At 38.5% G+C, this 18,270-nt stretch overlaps 2 protein-coding genes and 1 long non-coding RNA gene across 5 annotated transcripts; 2 read left to right on the top strand and 1 right to left on the bottom strand.

The window, feature by feature from the left end:
* Positions 1 to 97: 97 nt before the first annotated feature.
* Positions 98 to 3,253, top strand: LOC111244721 (calcium load-activated calcium channel). 2 transcript variants are annotated; one of them, XM_086980204.1, is made up of 6 exons: positions 98 to 222; positions 946 to 1,023; positions 1,292 to 1,472; positions 1,786 to 1,930; positions 2,229 to 2,494; positions 2,620 to 3,253. In XM_086980204.1, exons 2-5 carry the CDS (start codon positions 960 to 962, stop codon positions 2,316 to 2,318), a joined length of 480 nt encoding a protein of 159 aa, XP_086836330.1. In that variant the 5' UTR covers positions 98 to 222; positions 946 to 959; the 3' UTR covers positions 2,319 to 2,494; positions 2,620 to 3,253. The 2 variants fall into 2 exon arrangements, with proteins under 2 accessions (XP_086836330.1, XP_086836329.1); XM_086980203.1 differs by having other exon boundaries at positions 105 to 323.
* Positions 3,254 to 5,276: 2,023 nt separating this feature from the next.
* LOC111244720 (lysine-specific histone demethylase 1A-like) lies at positions 5,277 to 13,568 on the top strand. 2 transcript variants are annotated; one of them, XM_022792072.2, is made up of 13 exons: positions 5,277 to 5,434; positions 7,158 to 7,499; positions 7,913 to 8,035; positions 8,363 to 8,560; positions 8,801 to 8,950; positions 9,181 to 9,341; positions 9,751 to 9,889; positions 10,059 to 10,174; positions 10,396 to 10,495; positions 10,802 to 11,179; positions 11,449 to 11,546; positions 11,771 to 11,913; positions 12,262 to 13,568. In XM_022792072.2, the coding sequence occupies exons 2-13, from the start codon at positions 7,158 to 7,160 to the stop codon at positions 12,408 to 12,410; spliced, it is 2,097 nt and encodes a 698-aa protein (XP_022647807.1). In that variant the 5' UTR covers positions 5,277 to 5,434; the 3' UTR covers positions 12,411 to 13,568. The 2 variants fall into 2 exon arrangements, with proteins under 2 accessions (XP_022647807.1, XP_086836309.1); XM_086980183.1 differs by having other exon boundaries at positions 5,302 to 5,434; positions 7,264 to 7,499.
* On the bottom strand, positions 11,891 to 18,097 carry LOC147757627 (uncharacterized). The gene is made up of 3 exons (XR_015321166.1): positions 17,622 to 18,097; positions 15,876 to 15,946; positions 11,891 to 12,021 (listed from the first exon to the last, which is right to left on the bottom strand). It is a non-coding gene; the product is annotated as an uncharacterized LOC147757627 (long non-coding RNA).
* Positions 18,098 to 18,270: the final 173 nt, after the last annotated feature.

Genomic DNA, 18,270 nt, shown 5'->3' with positions numbered 1-18,270 from the left:
GTGTTCAAATTTGGTGAGCTGGGTGAGTACACAACCAGCTCGGCAGACGATACCATAGGGCGATTCCCTGACAGATATGCCCAGCGCCCAGCGTAGCCAGCAAGATCATTTGTCCATTCAGCGGTACGAGGAAAGATCACGTGTTCGACACTTCACAAGAATTATTCGGTTAAAGCTGCGCTGGAAGCAACAAGAAAGCCGGGGGAGTACTTCGAGAATAAAGTAAAACTGCTAAGAACAGGCAGGCGTTTACAGTGAGAAAATGTGGCAAGATTCTCTTGTGATAGTTCTAATATCTTTGTTCACAGCATTTGTTGGAGAAGGTTCGTTTCGAGTCTAAGAAGTTCTTCATGCCAATCGGAAGGCCCTTTTTATCTTTGTCCTTCTGACTTAGTCGTTATAATTCGACACAACATAGTTTGCTAAGTTTCGAATAGTGCAGTTGAACCTCTACTTGATAGTAGATAGTGAAAGTACAGTAATTTCTATTAACAGCAATTTCTACTTCCGTACATTATGGGAGCATTATTTTAAAGGCTGAACGTACAGGCCCTTTCTACTAAAAAAATTTAGGAAAATGATACATACAAACAGTAACGTATTTCCATTAGAATAAACACAATGCACCGTTTCAACAACGTTTTAGTTACTTCTGTAGATATATTTCATGTGTGCGCAGGTGGGCGCTCATTTAGTATCTGCCTAATAACCACTTAAGCGAGAATTGCGACTAACGAGCAATTGGTACATCCTTATTATCTTCATTCGGTAACATTTAATCATAAAACCCATTATTTTGGTTCGGTAACTGAGCAATCTCTGGGTAAAGCATTTACAAGCATATCTGTGTAATGAATTGATTCAAAGGTCTGTGTTATTCATTGAAATATTTCGTTTATTTATTGTGTCATCTCACTTCGCTGTTATATTTCCTTGCTGTTTCAGGCTTAACATGGCTCATGGTTTACCGGACAGAAAAATACCAACGTCTGAAGGCCGAGGTAGAAAAACAAAGCAAAAAAAGTAAGATGTGGATATGATTTTTCTTAGTTCTAAATGTGCTTCGTCGGAACATTCTTTCGCTGATGTCGTTTTTAATACAAAGGCAAAAGTGTTTTATTGAAAGCTGTTCGTAAGTGTGATTCTGTTGTATTTTATCTCTTTGTGACGAGCTTAGAGATACAGATAGATATTGTGCGTTCTATCTGTATTCATGACATGCTGAGAGCTGTGTATATTTGCATACTCGTTTAAGCAAATTGTTCGGAAAAAAAAACTGTTTTTCGTTTAGTTGAGAAGAAAAAAGAAATCGGTGCCGGAGTGTCTGACGTAGACAAGGCCCAGAAGAAGCGTCTCGAGCGAGAGGAAGAACGTCTTCGTGTCAACAACCGTGATCTCAGCCTAGTAAAGATGAAGTCGATGTTTGCAATTGGGATTGCTTTCACCGCTCTTTTGTCATGTTTCAACTCAATGTAAGTTGGTTCAATATAAGTATAGCCTATAAATAGCAATATCAATTTTTTTTTACAGCTCTTTCTAATACTATGACGCTTGTTGGGTCTGCTCTTCTACGTAGTAAGCAATATTTCTTTTAATTACAGCGAACTTTACGATTCTTAACTCTTAATGTAAAGCAGGGTGTACAGCGAAGTTATGTTCGCGCATAGATTACGATCCCCCATTAGAAGTGGCTCATGACGTTTCAGTACCTATGAGATAGGGATGGCGTTTTATACTATCATCTGACCAGTGTCTAACGGTGTTTTTCATTGCCATTTGCTAAAGTTTCGACGGTCGGGTTGTGGCGAAACTTCCGTTTGTACCGCTCTCTTGGTTCCAGGGTTTGAGTCATCGAAATTTGGCAGGTGACGATTTCACTGACTGTTCCTTCATCTTCCTTTACATCCTTTGTACAATGTCAATTCGACAGGTAAGTCGAATTTCCTTCCTAGGCCGTATAATTTGCGGGCAGAATCTGAGTTACAAAATAATAGTTCAAGTATTACAAATTTTCTAAAAAAAAATTAAGATGCATCAAGAGCCTTTTTTCAACTATCATGCCTGATTATCTTCGACTTTTCTATAGAAATTTATCCCTGATTAGTGGTAGAATTTATCTGATCTAACATTTTGGTAGAACTACGCTTATTTTGTTTATCTTTGCGTCTCAAATCTAACAACGAAGCCAATCCGTGATTGTCGCATTGTTCAAACATTTGATTTTTCAGAACGTTCAGAAAGTCCTTGGTTTTACACCATCACGCGCGGTGTCCAAGCAAAGCGGTACAATGTTTGCGCCACCTCCTCATATGCGATAATCAATCTGATCAATTCAGTTAGAAAACCAAACAATCTGCCTTTACAAAACATCCCTTCGACCCACGAACGATCGCACTTGCTTTATCGCAGCAAAGAGAGCATTGGCCACGGAAGGTATATAGAGCGCCCGGTATATTCAAGCAGAGTGCTTACGTAGATGTAACGCGTGTCAAAGGTTCGTATCCTTGGAGTTGTTACTACAGATGTTAACAGCTCAGTATTTATTGTTACTCTGTTGAGCTAGTCTCATAGATGAAAGAAGCAAGTCATTATCACTCCCTTCTTCTTTCCCTCCTTTAGGCTACTCTATAAATGCAACGAAGGAGAGGTCTGTACAAACGATGACACGATCAATAAATGGACAATTAAAAAAAATCGATGTCGCTGTCACAGCAATATCTAAGAATCCTCTTGCAGTGTATGGAATATTACGATAGTCTGTTGTCCATCATTACGTTGATCATCGCATCCACCAACATCCAGTGAGGTGGGCGGGTGAAAGGCCTTAATCATTTGTAGAAAATGCCGGTATAAGCCAGGTACTCATCTAATATTCTTTATTAGAATTTCTGTTCTCACCCTCTGTATATCCTTAAGCTAATCATACGTTAACAGAACAAGAAGACTCTATATTTAAGCCTGCCTTTTTTTTATTCTAAATTCATAAGGAATTTAGGATATGGCTGGATTTTCTATATTACTAATGTCTTTCTTAGTGAGCGTTATGAGAAAATAGCTTTTAGTGTAAGATGCCGTTACCTTCAACGTTGAGCGGAGCTTGGTCTGCGGCAGCAACAAATTGTAAACCGCCCAATAACACGCGCACCTAAAGCGGCGATAATATTTAAGTATCTTAGATACCAATGCTAAATGCCAAGATGCGTTGGATAACAAAAAGTAAATAAAAATATATCTAAACAAACTCGACTTAAAAGTTGTGTGTTCCCTAATTTATTGATACTGCAACCTTGGTAATGTTGAATGTGTAAGATCTAGGAGTTATTTAGCACATGAGCGATTCAGAAGGGTGACATTTCAAAAACACGTAAGTGAGGATATTGTCTCGCCGATGAAGTCGCGCCGAAATATTGTTTGATGGTCTAATTCCTATTTATTACTAAAGAACAAAAGTCAAAAGTCGTACGCATGTCCAAAATATTCAGCATAATGCCTTTAACAACCTTAAAAACCTGCCGGGTCATTAGTCCGACTTAGTTTGTTACAGGGAAAATAATTCCCATAAGATGGTTATAATTTGAATATCCATCGATACATATTATATAGCTTTGATACCCTGTCAAAATTCAGCTTTAAATGCCGCTGTACGCTTATCCATGAACCTTTTGGATTCCAGGAAAACAGATAGAATAATGAACTTCGCATCACTGTAACGGATGACCAAGTTTTTTTAATTGTTTTAAATAATACTTTGTAATAATAAATGTCAGAAGTGAGTGACAAGTAATGGTGCGATGTCTTACATGCATTTAGGTTATTTTCGTAGGACACAAGTCGATCCAAATCCTTCACTGTTATGTGTTTTTTGTTCTCATTCGTTTTTGGTTCCTCGATGGCCACATTCTAGAGTGAATTAAGCTTTAAATGCACTTGTATTTATCAATCTGCCATTAAACTCGTCAAATCCACGTTGAATAAATGTCTAAGGATTATAGTATTTGAAATAAGTCCTATTTTTTATCATCTAAAAATTGAGCGATCAGTTAGAATATACTTAATTCCCGACAATGGGTCCCTATTAGAGCCCTGAAAAAAGCTGGACTGAAATCGTTAATGTCTATTGGCTACGACAAAATAGTGCTATGACAGTTACCGGAAGAGTTCCTGGGAAACCAAATCACACTTTTATTTTACAAAACGCATATATATTTAGTAAAACGTTCACAATTAAGTTTGATTGCACCTTGTAGGAATAATTATTTGACCTGAATAAGTTTCTTTATTTTTATGATCAAGCAAAAAGCATTATTTAGAGTTAACAAATCGGCACTGCTTTATACTCTGAATTATTATTTCTTTTGTCTCCCTTACGGATAGCAAAGAATGACAATGAAAGTTGTATTTAATGTACCTTTACACATAATTAAAGTTAGTTGGTATTCGCGTGTGTTATTTATGCCCGTGTGTAAAAAAGTGAGTTGCTCATTCTATTATTAAATATATGAAAACACAACGGCTTGGTTATGTATTCGGTTGGATCACACCAGTGAAGAAATCCAATGCGAAACATGTTCAAGCGTTGCACACAAGACTTCGCAACTTTGAACATAAACTACGAACGACGTAATGGTCTCTTTCCTCCAGATGAAGGTTCCCTTCGCTAGGTTAATCGCTATTCAGCAGATTTAAGAAAATAACGCGCACATAAAGTACTAGTAAACTATAAAAATAGTGTATTCCCCAACACGTGGTCCCCAGGCCATCGATCATCATGATAATAAACAATAGAGATTGTATGGTTTAGACGGTATTCTTAAAACACAGTGCGATTGTTAAAACACAGCGTAAAAGTGCACGTGCGACTAAAAAAAATAACATACGAACAATTCAAGTCTCACTAAGGTATCTTGCAAACCAATAAATGTTATTCTTTTCAATGGAACCAGACACAAGAAATGACCGAATGGAAGTTAGTAAGATTATGGAATATATACGTATACGCATGGGACTTTCGCTGTTCTAGATAGCATTCGCTAAAGAGCTTGTGTGTGAATTCAACGAGTTTCTTCCGAAATGTCCGGTTTCACAACGTGCCCTTCGTAGAATCCGTCCAACCGTAAAAGTTGTTTCTTTGTGTATTCAGCTGATGGTTTAGTCCGCGTTTCATGTCTTCATTGGTAAGCGGAGCCCGCACTGCAGCGTTCCAAAACTCACCCCAACTCCTCCTCATAGTTGGAACCCTTTTGCCTTGTGCTCTTCTTCTAGCGGCCAGACGCCCGCTAATGATGCGCTTGGACAAAAACATTCATTCACTCATTCAGAAAGCGCCGGCAGAAAGAGGGAATTAAGTAGAAGTTGTGAACTTGGACCAAATTTTGTGCGATTTTACCCGCCCTTGTGAGGCATTAAGAATCTTTAAGGGAACTTTGATAACAAGGTAGGTTACCTCTAGTGCCCGCAGAGCAGATATATCATAGGCAAAAGCTCTCCAATGAGCAGCCTTTTGAACGGCGGGAACCATAGCCCTGTTTAGTTTCAACCTATTGTGTATCTCAACGACAATAGATGCACATTTCCTATGTCAACCTTTATTTTTTGTTCATAATAACTTGAAATAAATGCGTTTGATTTAAAGCTCTCTGATTTAATTTAGTGAAACTCAACGATAGAAAAGCAGCGACGACAGCCATTAGAGATGCAGTGCTCAAATTTATTGTCTCAAAACGTACTGGATCTTGTTGTCTAAATATAAGCATAGGTATGTAATGATCGCGCATATATACCGCTGAGCTTTAAAAAATTAACGTTATTATAAGGTATAAAGTCAGAAAGGAATTTATCATTTGTCTACATTCTAAGTGATTTTGTAGCTCTTTAAGTAGATGAAGCATAGGTGTCGCTCATGCCTAATGGGAAACCATTGGCGACCAAACAACATAGAGCACACACCCGGGGAGTTGTTATATCACCCAATTGTAATTCAATAAAATGTCAGAACAGACATTGGCCATGCTTAGATTTTGCTTTTATAAAAACAGAACATGAGTAGCATGAAGCAAATATTGGGGGGTTGGGTGTAACGTCCGACACAATAACGAAAAACGGTCGTTGAATTTTAATTAAAATATTAAACTCACAAGGCGAATGCACAGTGCCAGCTTAAGGTCAATTAGACATTCGATGCCCGTATTGTCTGTTTAGCAAGAGGAAACTTGTGCTATATAGAAAATTTGCTTTTAGTTTTTAAGCCAGGTGTCTCCAGGTAGCAAGCAAGTACTCGATAAGGGCTATTTTACATTAAAAAATTACCGCAAAGCCTTTTGTTTTTGCCAATATTCATACAATACAATTTGTTCCTAGATAAACGCAATAACACCTCAAAAAGTAAAATGTCGGCCTATTTATAGAGCGTTTGGCCAAATATGTAAGTTTTATTTTTTTGGATTGGATAAATATTATTCTGACATCAGTTACAGTTGCTTAGGCAGGGAAAGCTGCACCGTTCATAGATAACAATAGGTTACTACCTTATCTTTTTAAGATTATGGGGAATATACAAGGTGACGATTTAAGTTTCTTATTTTGTTGTCTTGTACTGAGCTTTAGTTTCCATCCGAGGGCCACCCTGGGTCAATTTTATAACTTACCCTTTCTCAAATCACAACAAATGGGGACACCGAATGGCTGATTTTACATCAAAAATTTACTCGGCCACGTTGATTACAAAGGAGTTTGTTATCACTATAAATGAAATATACAAGTAATATGCTTGTCTGATCCATTTAACTATGAACAACAAAGGTGCCAAATTTTTAATACATGACCGAATTTGTTAATAACGGTTTAAGCCGCTATAAGAATTCCGTCATTTTTCTCAGTAGTTTTAGCTTGTAAGAGCCTATTATAAAGGTTACAAAGCTACGGGAGAGATGTGTAACTGTCGTAAATAAGTGGAAAAAATATCACACTGGATTAATTCAGAAATAATTCTGTAACTAATTCTTAAATCGTAGTAAGTAATTCTTAAATCTGCAACGAGATATCCTGCAGTCCGTACCCACCTTCTCTCACACATTTGTAGATACAAACATAAAAGCGTCGCACCAATCGAAGTAACATTTTCCGTTTGAAACGTTTCATGCCTGATTTTTTGACAATAGATGGCTGAAACGCCACCTGAGCAGTTGCCACCGCTACAATATGCGGCTTTGCAATCCCGACTGCCGTTCGAGTCTCTTACCGATCAGGAGAGTGCACTTTTTACAGATGCCCTTAGGCCATCTGCCAATACGGCGCAAGTGACGAAGCTACTCCTATACGTACGAAATCGCATACTGCAGTTATGGTTGGAAAATCCAAAGCATCAACTGTTGCTAGACAATGCGATCAAACAACTGGAAGCGCCCTATTCACAGCAAATGGATCGCCCGATAGCTCAGAAGATGTTTGCTTATTTACAAAGACAAGGCTATATTAATTTCGGCGTGTTTGAGCGGATAAAGGTATGGTCTTTCACAAAGGGGTGCTCCCGTTCCTGCACCCGTCTAGTATAAACAATGCCATTCGAATTATGTTACTCACCTTTGTTCTATGACAGCATATCAGCTTCATATAAACTAACCATTTGTAATATTTGTTTAATAATGTTGTAGATTCGACACAATGTTAATGTCATTACACACGGTAGTTTTTTCATGCTTTTGTTGGCATGGAAAAGTTCAGTAACTTGGTACGAAAGTTCCTTGAAAGTTTTTTTATTTAGTGCACTTTGCGACATGGCTAATATATATGTAATACTGATGTTAGTGTTCACAATGATATATTTATAGGCAGTGTAGTTCTTATAGCATTATTCAGGTGCCATTGAAGTTTGCATAGAATAACGGTTAATTAGAATCTATTCGTTTTGCTATAGGTGCTTGCGCCGCCTACGAAGAAGAAGATTCTAGTTATCGGGGCTGGAATCTCAGGGATAACGGCAGCACAGCAACTGAGCTACTTTGGCTTCGAGGTGACCGTTCTCGAGGCTAGAGATCGAGTCAGTAGCAAACAATTATTTCGCAATATTCTTTAAACCTAATATATTTTGTCAATTTTTTTATTAAACGGCCAAGACTGAACTCAAAGTTTTCTCAACTTAGTGATGTAAGGTATGTGTCGCTTACTTGTTAAAAGAATGATGTAGTGAACTTAATAAGAAACTGCTTATTCATACAAACATATTCCGATGTTTATATTAATTTCTCTTAGGAGGATCCCTGTAGGTGTCTTGCATTTGGTTATAGCCTAATGGAGTGATGGCAACAGAGCTACACCAGGTTAGAATATTCACTAATTCTGAGAAATACGTTGCTTATATTTATAGGTGGGAGGCCGCATTGCCACCTATAAACGGAACAACTACATTGGAGAGCTGGGAGCTATGGTAGTCACTGGTTTATTAGGCAACCCGATCGCAGTGTTGGCAAAACAAATTCCCAATATGGATTTGCAAGACATGAAAGCCCTTTGCCAACTATTTGACCCTACCGGTAACAAGCTATCACCTGAAAAAGACATTAGGGTACGTGTAAACTTGCCAATAATAGTCGCCGAAATTTAACATTGTAGCTTTGCAACGATGTTCTTTCAAGATATAGAATCTTTAAAAAGCTGAGTGACTTACGCGTCGTGTTTTTCTATGTTCTGTGCGCTCGGCATTTGTTTGCCTTTTTTATTAGTTTGCTAGATCGTGTTGGCCTTTACCCATCATTACAATTAGTGGGGGCCGCATTCTGTTCATCCCATATTTTGTTTCATGCAGGTGTACCAGGAATTTCAACGTCTACTGGAAGCCTCGAGCTATCTGTCAAAGGAACTCGACTTTAATTACGTAAATAATCAACCGGTCGCTCTGGGACAGGCACTAGAGTGGCTAATTAAGCTTCAGGAGAAACGGGTCAAAGAGAAACAGGTAGATTACGCATAGGACGTTTGTCTATAGCAGGTGAATGATTCGGCCTCTCTTAAAATAAAATTTTTCGAATGGTTAACGTCTTTGAGTTTATTTATTCAACGCATAACGGCATCGGTATGAATCTTGCGAATCATCTTAGAAAAAAAGGAGAGAGGGAGCAATCTTGCATCAATTTATTAGATATCGTATACATATATATATATAACGCGGAAGTTGATCGTTTGTAGGTCGAACATTGGAAAAGCATGATTGAGCTTCAAGAACGAATGAAGGCCAATCAAAAGGCGATGCGCAATTTGAAAGAACATATGGCGCGTATGTTTGCAGCCCAGAAGGATCTTGGGGAAGCCAAAAGCCAAAGGACTATTAATGAGGAATTTATATTTAGGTACGTATTTAGGTAACGTGTAGCGGGCAAGCATAAAACTAAGAAATGGTTAGTGAAGCTTCTAGACGACATTCATCGCGTAGATACATCATGTAATAAATATTTATGAATACTTTAAACGTTTATAAAATTAAAAAAAATATAGGAAATGGGTTGATCCCACTCGGAACATATATCACTAAGTTTTGTTCTGTAAGAATATTATTTGAACGTGGAATATAGTAACTAGTGGCTAATAGTTAAAATCGTCCGAAAATTATAATTTAATACATAACAGTCAGCACGCATATTTCTGACTTTATTTTATTCGTCCAACTTTGCCATCGTTTGAAATATTCATGCATATATACATACATATATGTAGACCAATTGCCGAAAGACAATGATTCATAATAGTGATGCTTTTTAGGAGTAAGATTTATGATTTGAAGCAATGTGTCAAAGAATGGGAGAACCTAAATGAGCAGCGCGTTCAAATGGAGTGCAAACTCGAGGAACTTGAAAAGAAACCTCCGAGTGACGTTTATCTCAGCCCTCAAGACAGACAGGTAATGCACACGTCGACGCGGATCGTGTGTAGTAATTATGTTTCACTTGTACTTTTTGTATACTATGGAAACACTTGATTACTATTATATATTTATCATTTAAACATATAATAGCATTTAAAATAGACAAAACTCATCGGCTGTGGCACAACTCTTTACCTTTTTCTAGGTGTTGGACTGGCACTTTGCGAATTTAGAGAGCGCCAATTCGGCCACACTCGATGACCTTTCGCTCCGCAATTGGGATCAAGACGAAGAATTTAAAGGAGATCATAAAATTATTCGGTAGATTGGTGGCATGGCCTAGACATATATTTTACATCATCTCTATTTTAACATCAACTAACAACAAATAAGCTCAAAAGTATTTTTTTTGTTTATTGTTGGCACATTCACTCAGTCTTCACTAAGGCTGAATTAATGTTAAGAATAGAGTAATAAGGCGTAAAATTAACATTGGAAGGTTTCAAGGTCCGTGATAATAGCTTTTTTGCCTTTCGTCGTAGAAATGGATATACAGTCATTCCTATATCAATGGCCCGAGGATTGGATATCCGTTTAAGCACAGCGGTCAAGCATGTCCGTTACGATAAAGATGGAGTTGAGGTACGTATCCCTAACTAGTATAACGATAATAGAACTGAGTATCGGGATATCGCTGCGCCGAAAGTACGATGCAAATTTCAATTGGTTGCTATTTCACTAGAAGTAATATATTTTTAATGGAGGGGAAAGAGAACTCCATGTAGCAGACATTAGGCCCAGTATAGAAAGGCCTGAAGAGTCTTGATGTGTTCGTACTGCTCTACCGCTATTTTACTTTATATAGTAGGTGAAATAGCCATCGTTGATCTTCTGCTCATTGCACGCAACTTCTTCATTTTAATTTGACCAACCTATTTGTCTTTGTAGATTTTGGCTCAGTCGACAAAAACAACAGGAAACGGTACGTCGGCCCCTCTCGAAACCTTTAGAGGGGACGCGGTGCTGTGCACCCTTCCCCTGGGGGTTCTTAAACAAGCGGATCCATCTCAGGGCAATATTGTACATTTCGTCCCGCAGCTGCCTGAATGGAAGACAGCCGCTATCGCTAAGATGGGTTACGGTAATTTAAATAAAGTATTATTGGCCTTTGACAAGATTTTCTGGGAACCGAATCTCCCAGTTTTTGGTCATATTGGCTCAACGACTGCATCACGTGGCGAACTATTTACGTTCTTCACTATTTCACCCAAAGTTCCTGTTCTGCTTGCCATCGTGTCTGGAGAGGCTGCGAACGTTATGGAAGAGGTAGGGTTGAGCTTTTGATCTGTCCAGCATTGTATTACTCTACTGCTAAATTTCCTTGCGCTTTTGTATGTATAACAAAGAATGTTTTTTAGGAGTACCATTAGTTAGTTACGAATTGTGAATTACTCGATTCTTGAATGGATATCTTCAGATACTTCCAAAACACTCAGTCTTAATGGAATAAGAATGGAATTAATGCGAATGACAATGTTAAGTCGCGCGACGCTTCTTAAAGTACCAATAAGTGTTGGTTGTATGTTTCTTTATAGGTGAACGATGATGTAATTGTAGGTCGATGTGTAGCAGTCCTTAAGGGAATGTACGGCTTGGGAAATGTACCACAACCAAAGGACAGTGTCGTCACTCGGTCAGTTCGTTACCACGAATTTATTATTATTTAGATCTGTATAGCTTTATGGAACTCAGATCCAGCAATGTTTTCCTTGTTGACATCATTGTATATAACGATGTATGTAACAAACTACACTTTTGGTACAACAAATAGATAAATCATACAAGCCTTAAATATGCGAATTAACGATAGTTTCATGTGTAGAACTGATTTATTTTTGCGCTTTGAATGTTTAACAGATGGCGTAAGGACCCGTATGCTCGTGGCTCGTTTTCTTACGTAGCAAAAGGTGCTTGCGGACAAGATTTCGATCAGTTAGCTGAGCCAGTTTGCGCACTTCTTGCTGATTCGAAGGAATCGTCTGCCTCATCATCCGTTGATGGTAAACTTCATTGAATCTGGGTGATGCATGAGTCTAATGGAATGCCTAACGGCAATAGCAGACGTGCAACCCGAAACATAGAAGATTATGCAAGAGTACTTGTTAGAGCTGAAAGACTCAAAGCAGGTGTTGACATAATTAATGCCAGAAGTTACTGATCTGTAAGCACTGAGTATTTTCAGTAAAAAAAAAACGTTTTCTGTGTCTATTTCTCGTAGCTTTGTAACTATAAATATACTAATAACACACAGTTCTTCTGCTTGACAACGTCTAGAACTCTAGACTATCTCTCAGCCAGAAGCAGTACCAAAAACTGTTGAATGCATAATATTTTTCTTGTGCCTACAGGCGGTGCCTCGTCATCCCAGCTCGCCCGCGTGTATTTTGCTGGCGAGCATACGTCGCGTAAATATTTCAGCACCGTGCACGGAGCATTGCTCAGTGGGCTTCGGGAGGCTGCAAGGATCTGCGATGACTTCCACGGTCCCATCGTTTAGAAAATGCCCAACAAAATTGAGCTAATTCCGTTAGTATATTACGAGCAGAAGCACAAACACTTGTAACAGTATATAGCGTCGCCAAGGGCGCCTTCAAGCCTAAACGATTCAGTTCGGATCTAGAAACGTCAATTAACATTTTTTGGAAGTAAGCGTTTCGTATGTGTAGGTAATAAAAAGGTCGATTACTTTTGTGTAGAGATGGCACATACCTTTGCCACTTGGTTACACATAAGAATTCCTACGCTGAATTGACGACATGCGTTTCTTTCATGAAGGATTTGCAATCTAGAGAGTAAGTGCTCAGCAGCGGGAGTCAACGCATATTTGTGTGAGAAGTCCAATGGTTCAATAACGTTGTTGAGTGTAGTGCGACATCGGATTTTTAATTATTAGGTGTCTCAATCTTTTTTTTTAATAATATTTTTCCGTTCTACGCATATACAAACGAATTAAACAACCGTGTTGATCTTATAAGGATCGCCGGTGATTAATTAGATCATTTTAAAGTTCGTCAATCGATCTTCGAAATAGATTAGTCTAAAATAGAGAAACAGCATTATGAACAAATTTAGCATGCCTAAAATGCCTGCTTTAGTAGACTATAGTACCCTGTTATACCCTGTTTCTAGACAATATAAGATCGCGTTTATAAAAAGCATAGGTGCTGTTACAAAGCCTTCGTTATCGAAGCGAGAAGGTTTAACAAATTCGGGCGAAGGCCTAACGAAGGAGTACTCTAATTTCAAGCTTCAAGGAAATTGAACGCAAAATTATACGTCTATAACCAATGCGAACATTTTTTTAAGTCAGACTGTGCAATCCTTGACATCGTATGCACCACTAGAAAAATCGTATTATTTGATAGGGTTCAAATATCGTAAGTGGGTTGTAAATGTGTCGTTTTTTTTTCTTTTACCGATTATTTTTGTCGAATTACAAAATAGATTCTTAGAGACATGGGTAACAAATGCAACACGAGGAGCTTCTTGAATAGGTGAAACATGCGGCGTCGGTATATTTAACCCTACATAAGGGCTCGTGTAACGTTATTGTATGTAAATTGTAAATCATCTTAGTCGATATGACCCCATCCAGTCTGTGTGACAACCACTATAAAAGTACCATTGATAATAAATACCTTTCAGTGGAACATCATGTGAATACATTATCATTTAATGCGTATTTTCGGTTAGAGAGCAGGTGATTACTAGTTCGGCAAATCTAAATATCAGAGTGAGTAAATATCCCTAAAATACGACTTGTTATTCTATAATAATATTAGAAGCAGATCCAAGCCTTCGCTTTATTTCCTGAGTTACTGAGAAGGACAATTTGGACGAAATCGAAATTAAAGCGTTTCTATTAAACTTTATGAAATTATGTAATGAATGTTAGCGTACCGCAACTCATTTATATGCTAAGATTTTCAGTTACCAAGCATTGGCCTGAATACGGGGTGTCCTTTTAATCGTGATTCCTTTAATTTGTAGTATTTTCTATATGCTAATTTTCTGTAGTTTGTAGTAGCATCCTTTTTACTGACTTGGCTGCTTGCAAGTCCGTCTTAAGTTTCGTAAATCGATTGGACTGACAAGGGAGAGCGTCGTTCTGCGGTGCGAACTTTTGTTTTGAGACAACGCACTCGCTCCGTTTTATCTGTCGAGTGACGCAGACTCTTTCAGCCCTATCTGCAACGATTCGGGTTTATAGCATCTCGCGATTTACGATGGTCGGTTCGCGATTCTCAGGCGCCGATTATTCAGCTTCTTCTATTTTCCAGTTGGACTGTGATCAGGAGGAAGAGCTAATTTAGGTTAGTCAGTCTGAGGAATGCGTAAGGAACCTCAGAAGCGCGTGAAGACAGCCACACCATTTTTTTTTGCTCACTGCAGATAGCAACCCAGACAACCCGATATGTATCGCTTAGACGAGTTCCAACAGCATATAGTTTGCAATACGCGAATCAGAAGCTTCAGCTATGAGTAGTCTTAGCTGCACGTCAGTTTTGCCCCGTTTGCAATCGAGGACAACTAAATGACACTGGTGAATTGTTCGCTGTGGTGTAAAATGTAGATTGAGTACCTTATCTTCCTTGATCAAATATTTCCCTCTTAAATAAGTCTTAATAGGCCTGTAGCGTAAAATCTAGGCCTTTCATGGACTTGAGGTAAAAGGTGATCGGACTGATACGGCGCTGCGGAGTAGCCATCAAGTTAGGGGGATGTTTAGCAGAAACGGCTCATCCGCAGAGTGCCGAAATCGGACCTTCTTAATGCCACATACATATGCATGTATATGGTACTAAGATATATGGAATCGTTAGTATAAAAAATACCACTCTTACGAGAAATTATCGAAACCAATGATAAAAAGCCACCTACCTGCCAGTTTTCAAAGTGCAGTTCAATGAAACCCTTTTTCAGATCAGACTCAGAATTATAGTCAAATGCGATTCTAGGAGAGGCACAACAAACTATATAAACGAGATACTCTGTGCGGCATTATCAAAGATATTGGGTTCTTTAGATAGTTTCGTTTTAGGGTTACTTAATTTTTGGTAGATTATATTGCTCAAACTTGAGATCTGGGGCTGGTTCACCTAGTTAAAAATATTTGCTTATTTATCCAAACGAATATCATGGCATGCTGTAACTGTTAGCACCATAATTGTAAAAGCTAGATTATACTGCTAGTGCAGCTTTCACGTATAAGTTTCGCTTCCACCAGGTCTTAAGAGGTTAACTGTCATGAGTCACTACTTCAATTGTGAAATTTGACTATCTAGATAGAATCCAAATCACCATTTTCCGTATAGCTATTAAGACGGTTAGAACGGCACCGAGTCTATAATGCTTCGCCGGTTTCTTTTTCAGTTAAGACGGCGCGCGTTATATAATCCTCCATAACAGAGCTCTATTTATTTTGTTGGTCAATAACTTGAGATTTACATATAGAGAAAAGGAGCTTTTCTTCATTCATTTCTTCAGGAGAGATTCATTAAGTGAAATTAGTTTTGGGCTTCAGAATCTAAATGAGCTGCAGAAAAAAAAGAATATGTTTTGTTTTTGTACAAGACATTTAGATTAGAATGTAGACGTCTACCTTGGTGCAAGAGTTTGTCGATGCACGGCGTATTCATTTTACCTGCCAGTGTTTATACTATCAGAAAATCTGCCGAAACAGCCTTGCAACTGGTCTTCAAATAAAGCAAGAATCCAATTCAGCGTCATTTGAAGTGTTGATAGCAGTAATATAGTCCAACAAAGCAACACATGAAATACTTTAGACAGGCTTGGTAAGAAAACGATGTCTTTTATAGTCCATACACGCATGAAACGTTGGTTGACGTCAGAAGATGATATGGCTTGTTCTGCCACAAGACCACGGATCGTTAGTCACAGCATGCGCATACCAATCATAGGATATTTTTTCGGCAGTTAAAATAAAATCGTTGAAAATCACCTGGCTTGAGCCGAACACATAGACAGAATTCGGAAGTCTCCACATTTACGGCTACGATCATCTTCGTTTGCCTAGGGTTATTTAAGAATGCCTATTTATGTTATTTATTCAAAGTAGTGTTCAGCTATGTACAATATTATGAAACAGTCTACGTTTACATTTAACAAGGCCAATTGTTAACTCACAGCTGTAGCCGGGGCTATGGTCGAGTCTAATTTTTTAATAAATAAGTGTTAACTAACTAGGGGTTTTTGCGCAAAAAGGCTAATTCAATAACAGACAAGGCCAGACGAAACGATACGAAATGCTGCGGCGCGTTTCCGCCCAATCGAAATTTAACAATCTGATTGACACAACAGGCAACCTTCGAAACATCAGTTATGTGTCAACAACCAATCAAGGGGCTTTATGGGGCATATATTTTAAAATGAAAGGCAAGCTATTGCGCAGTTGTATTTCTTTCTAGCAACTCTTGAACGCAGATATGGATTAATGCATTATAACATAATGTCAAATGTTTATATAAAAATGATGCATTTAATGTCGAAAAAAATACTAAAGGCATATGATCTGTGTGTTGGTGGATTCACACTCTTAGCATTTCTAAAATCTTAGCGCTGATTTTTTGATTCGCGAAGAAACGGACTTTCAAATCAAGGTATGGATCTGCTAGTTTGAGACCATACGATGTTATTATACTTCTGACTTTTCTTCTTCTTCTCTTTTTGCTTTGCGAATAGCTGCTTATTTAAGATGAACTAAAACACTGTCAAGGGTTTATTTTGTAAGGTCGACGAGTTTATATTTACAAAGCTTTTAGATGTACATACAGCATATATAAAAAATGCAAGTAGTGCAAATTTAAAAGCGGTCGTTTCCTTACATTTGTTGCCCTTCAATGCGCTATTATATTGAAGCAAATGTGGAGCTTCTGGCATATTTTTAAAGAGACCCAATTGATGCTTTTAAAATAAACGCCACTCGACAAAAAGCAGGAAGCTGTGCGTCTACCGGAAAAATGTTCCCAATATCGGTGAGCGCTATTTGAGAAAATTGTTATTTTGTAAAGCCTTATAAAGTCATGGAGTCAACTGACTCAAACGAAATTATCGAATACTCAAGTGTCGCGACTAGCAGTAAATATTTAATCCGGACTTATCTATTTTTCGTGTAAAACGCAACCCACGCTGTTCAACCAAGCTCGAACAACTTTCTATCTGTACAGGTAGCAATTTTCAGCCTATACTGAGGTGTCTCCAGTAAGGGCTCCGAATGTTGCGACACATATCAGAAACCACGATCAGCAACAGCAGGAATCGAAAGCAAAAATAATACATATTTACATTCGCTTTGCTACCAATAATGGACGGGTCGTCCCTGATTACAATCGTGTAAAATTGTTGGCCTTGTGCTTGTGGTAAATGAACTAGCCGCCACCTTTAATATGGACAGCGACGTACGTAAATGCTCCCGCCCTGTTGTTTAGGTTCCTATTGGTAACTAATGCTATGTGTTCTCGAAATCAGATTATTTCCCCTGTGTAGTTCTTTTTTACGTACGTTGTACGCAAGTTTAACTCTTCTAGGAGAAGCTCTACTAGTATACGGAATAATGTCCGTCTGCAAAAAACTATACTATCCTGCCACATCAGTGTACTGCAACAATAAACAATTCTAGCGTAACTCGATTAGGGTACATTCGCCCGTCTCGTATTTGTAGCTGAGTTGACAAAAATACGGTACATACCATCGGCGGAACGGGCATATCTGCAAATTAACCGTACAAATTGTCCCTCTTGTTGTGCGCTCGTTGTGGCGATTTAACCGAAATAAAAGAAAAGATTTGAACATCATAAACACGGACGTATATCTGATCGAAACAAAGACTTTCGTATATGTAATTCCATTCCCTTTTTGTCCTCTTTGCTTACGAGATTTCGGCCTTGACAGTAGCTCACTGCCAGCACCGTCGTCTCTATCCCATCCGTCATTGATGCTGTGGCAAAAAAGGACACTAACAACAACGATAGGATCAATTACAACTTTGTCGCCGTTGCCCGTCACGAAAAATGATGGCGGCCCAGAGTTTATTCAACAAGAATTCCCATAAATAAATAAATAGCCTCTTTTTATTAATCCTAATAACAAGAAGTTATTAGGATTTTACATACTGTTACACGCTACTACACGTTACTGGTAACGCTTTGATCAGCGCACTGCGGCTCCGTGCTGCTTGTGTCGTTTCATACTGGCGTCAATCGATCTTAAGGTGGCGTTCGACAGCGAAGTAGGATCGGAGCGCTTCCCCCTCGCCACACTGGGTAAGGGCGCAACTTGACTGGAAGACTTGGATAGCAGTTGCTGTAGGTATGACTACGATGGTGCCGGGAACTGAC

Source organism: Varroa destructor, unplaced genomic scaffold (genome assembly GCF_002443255.2).
Source record: "Varroa destructor unplaced genomic scaffold, Vdes_3.0 BEIS01000002.1, whole genome shotgun sequence".
NCBI lineage: Eukaryota > Metazoa > Arthropoda > Arachnida > Mesostigmata > Varroidae > Varroa > Varroa destructor.
The sequence above is the reverse complement of the archived record's forward strand: the minus strand, read 5'-3'. Positions and strand labels throughout refer to the sequence as shown.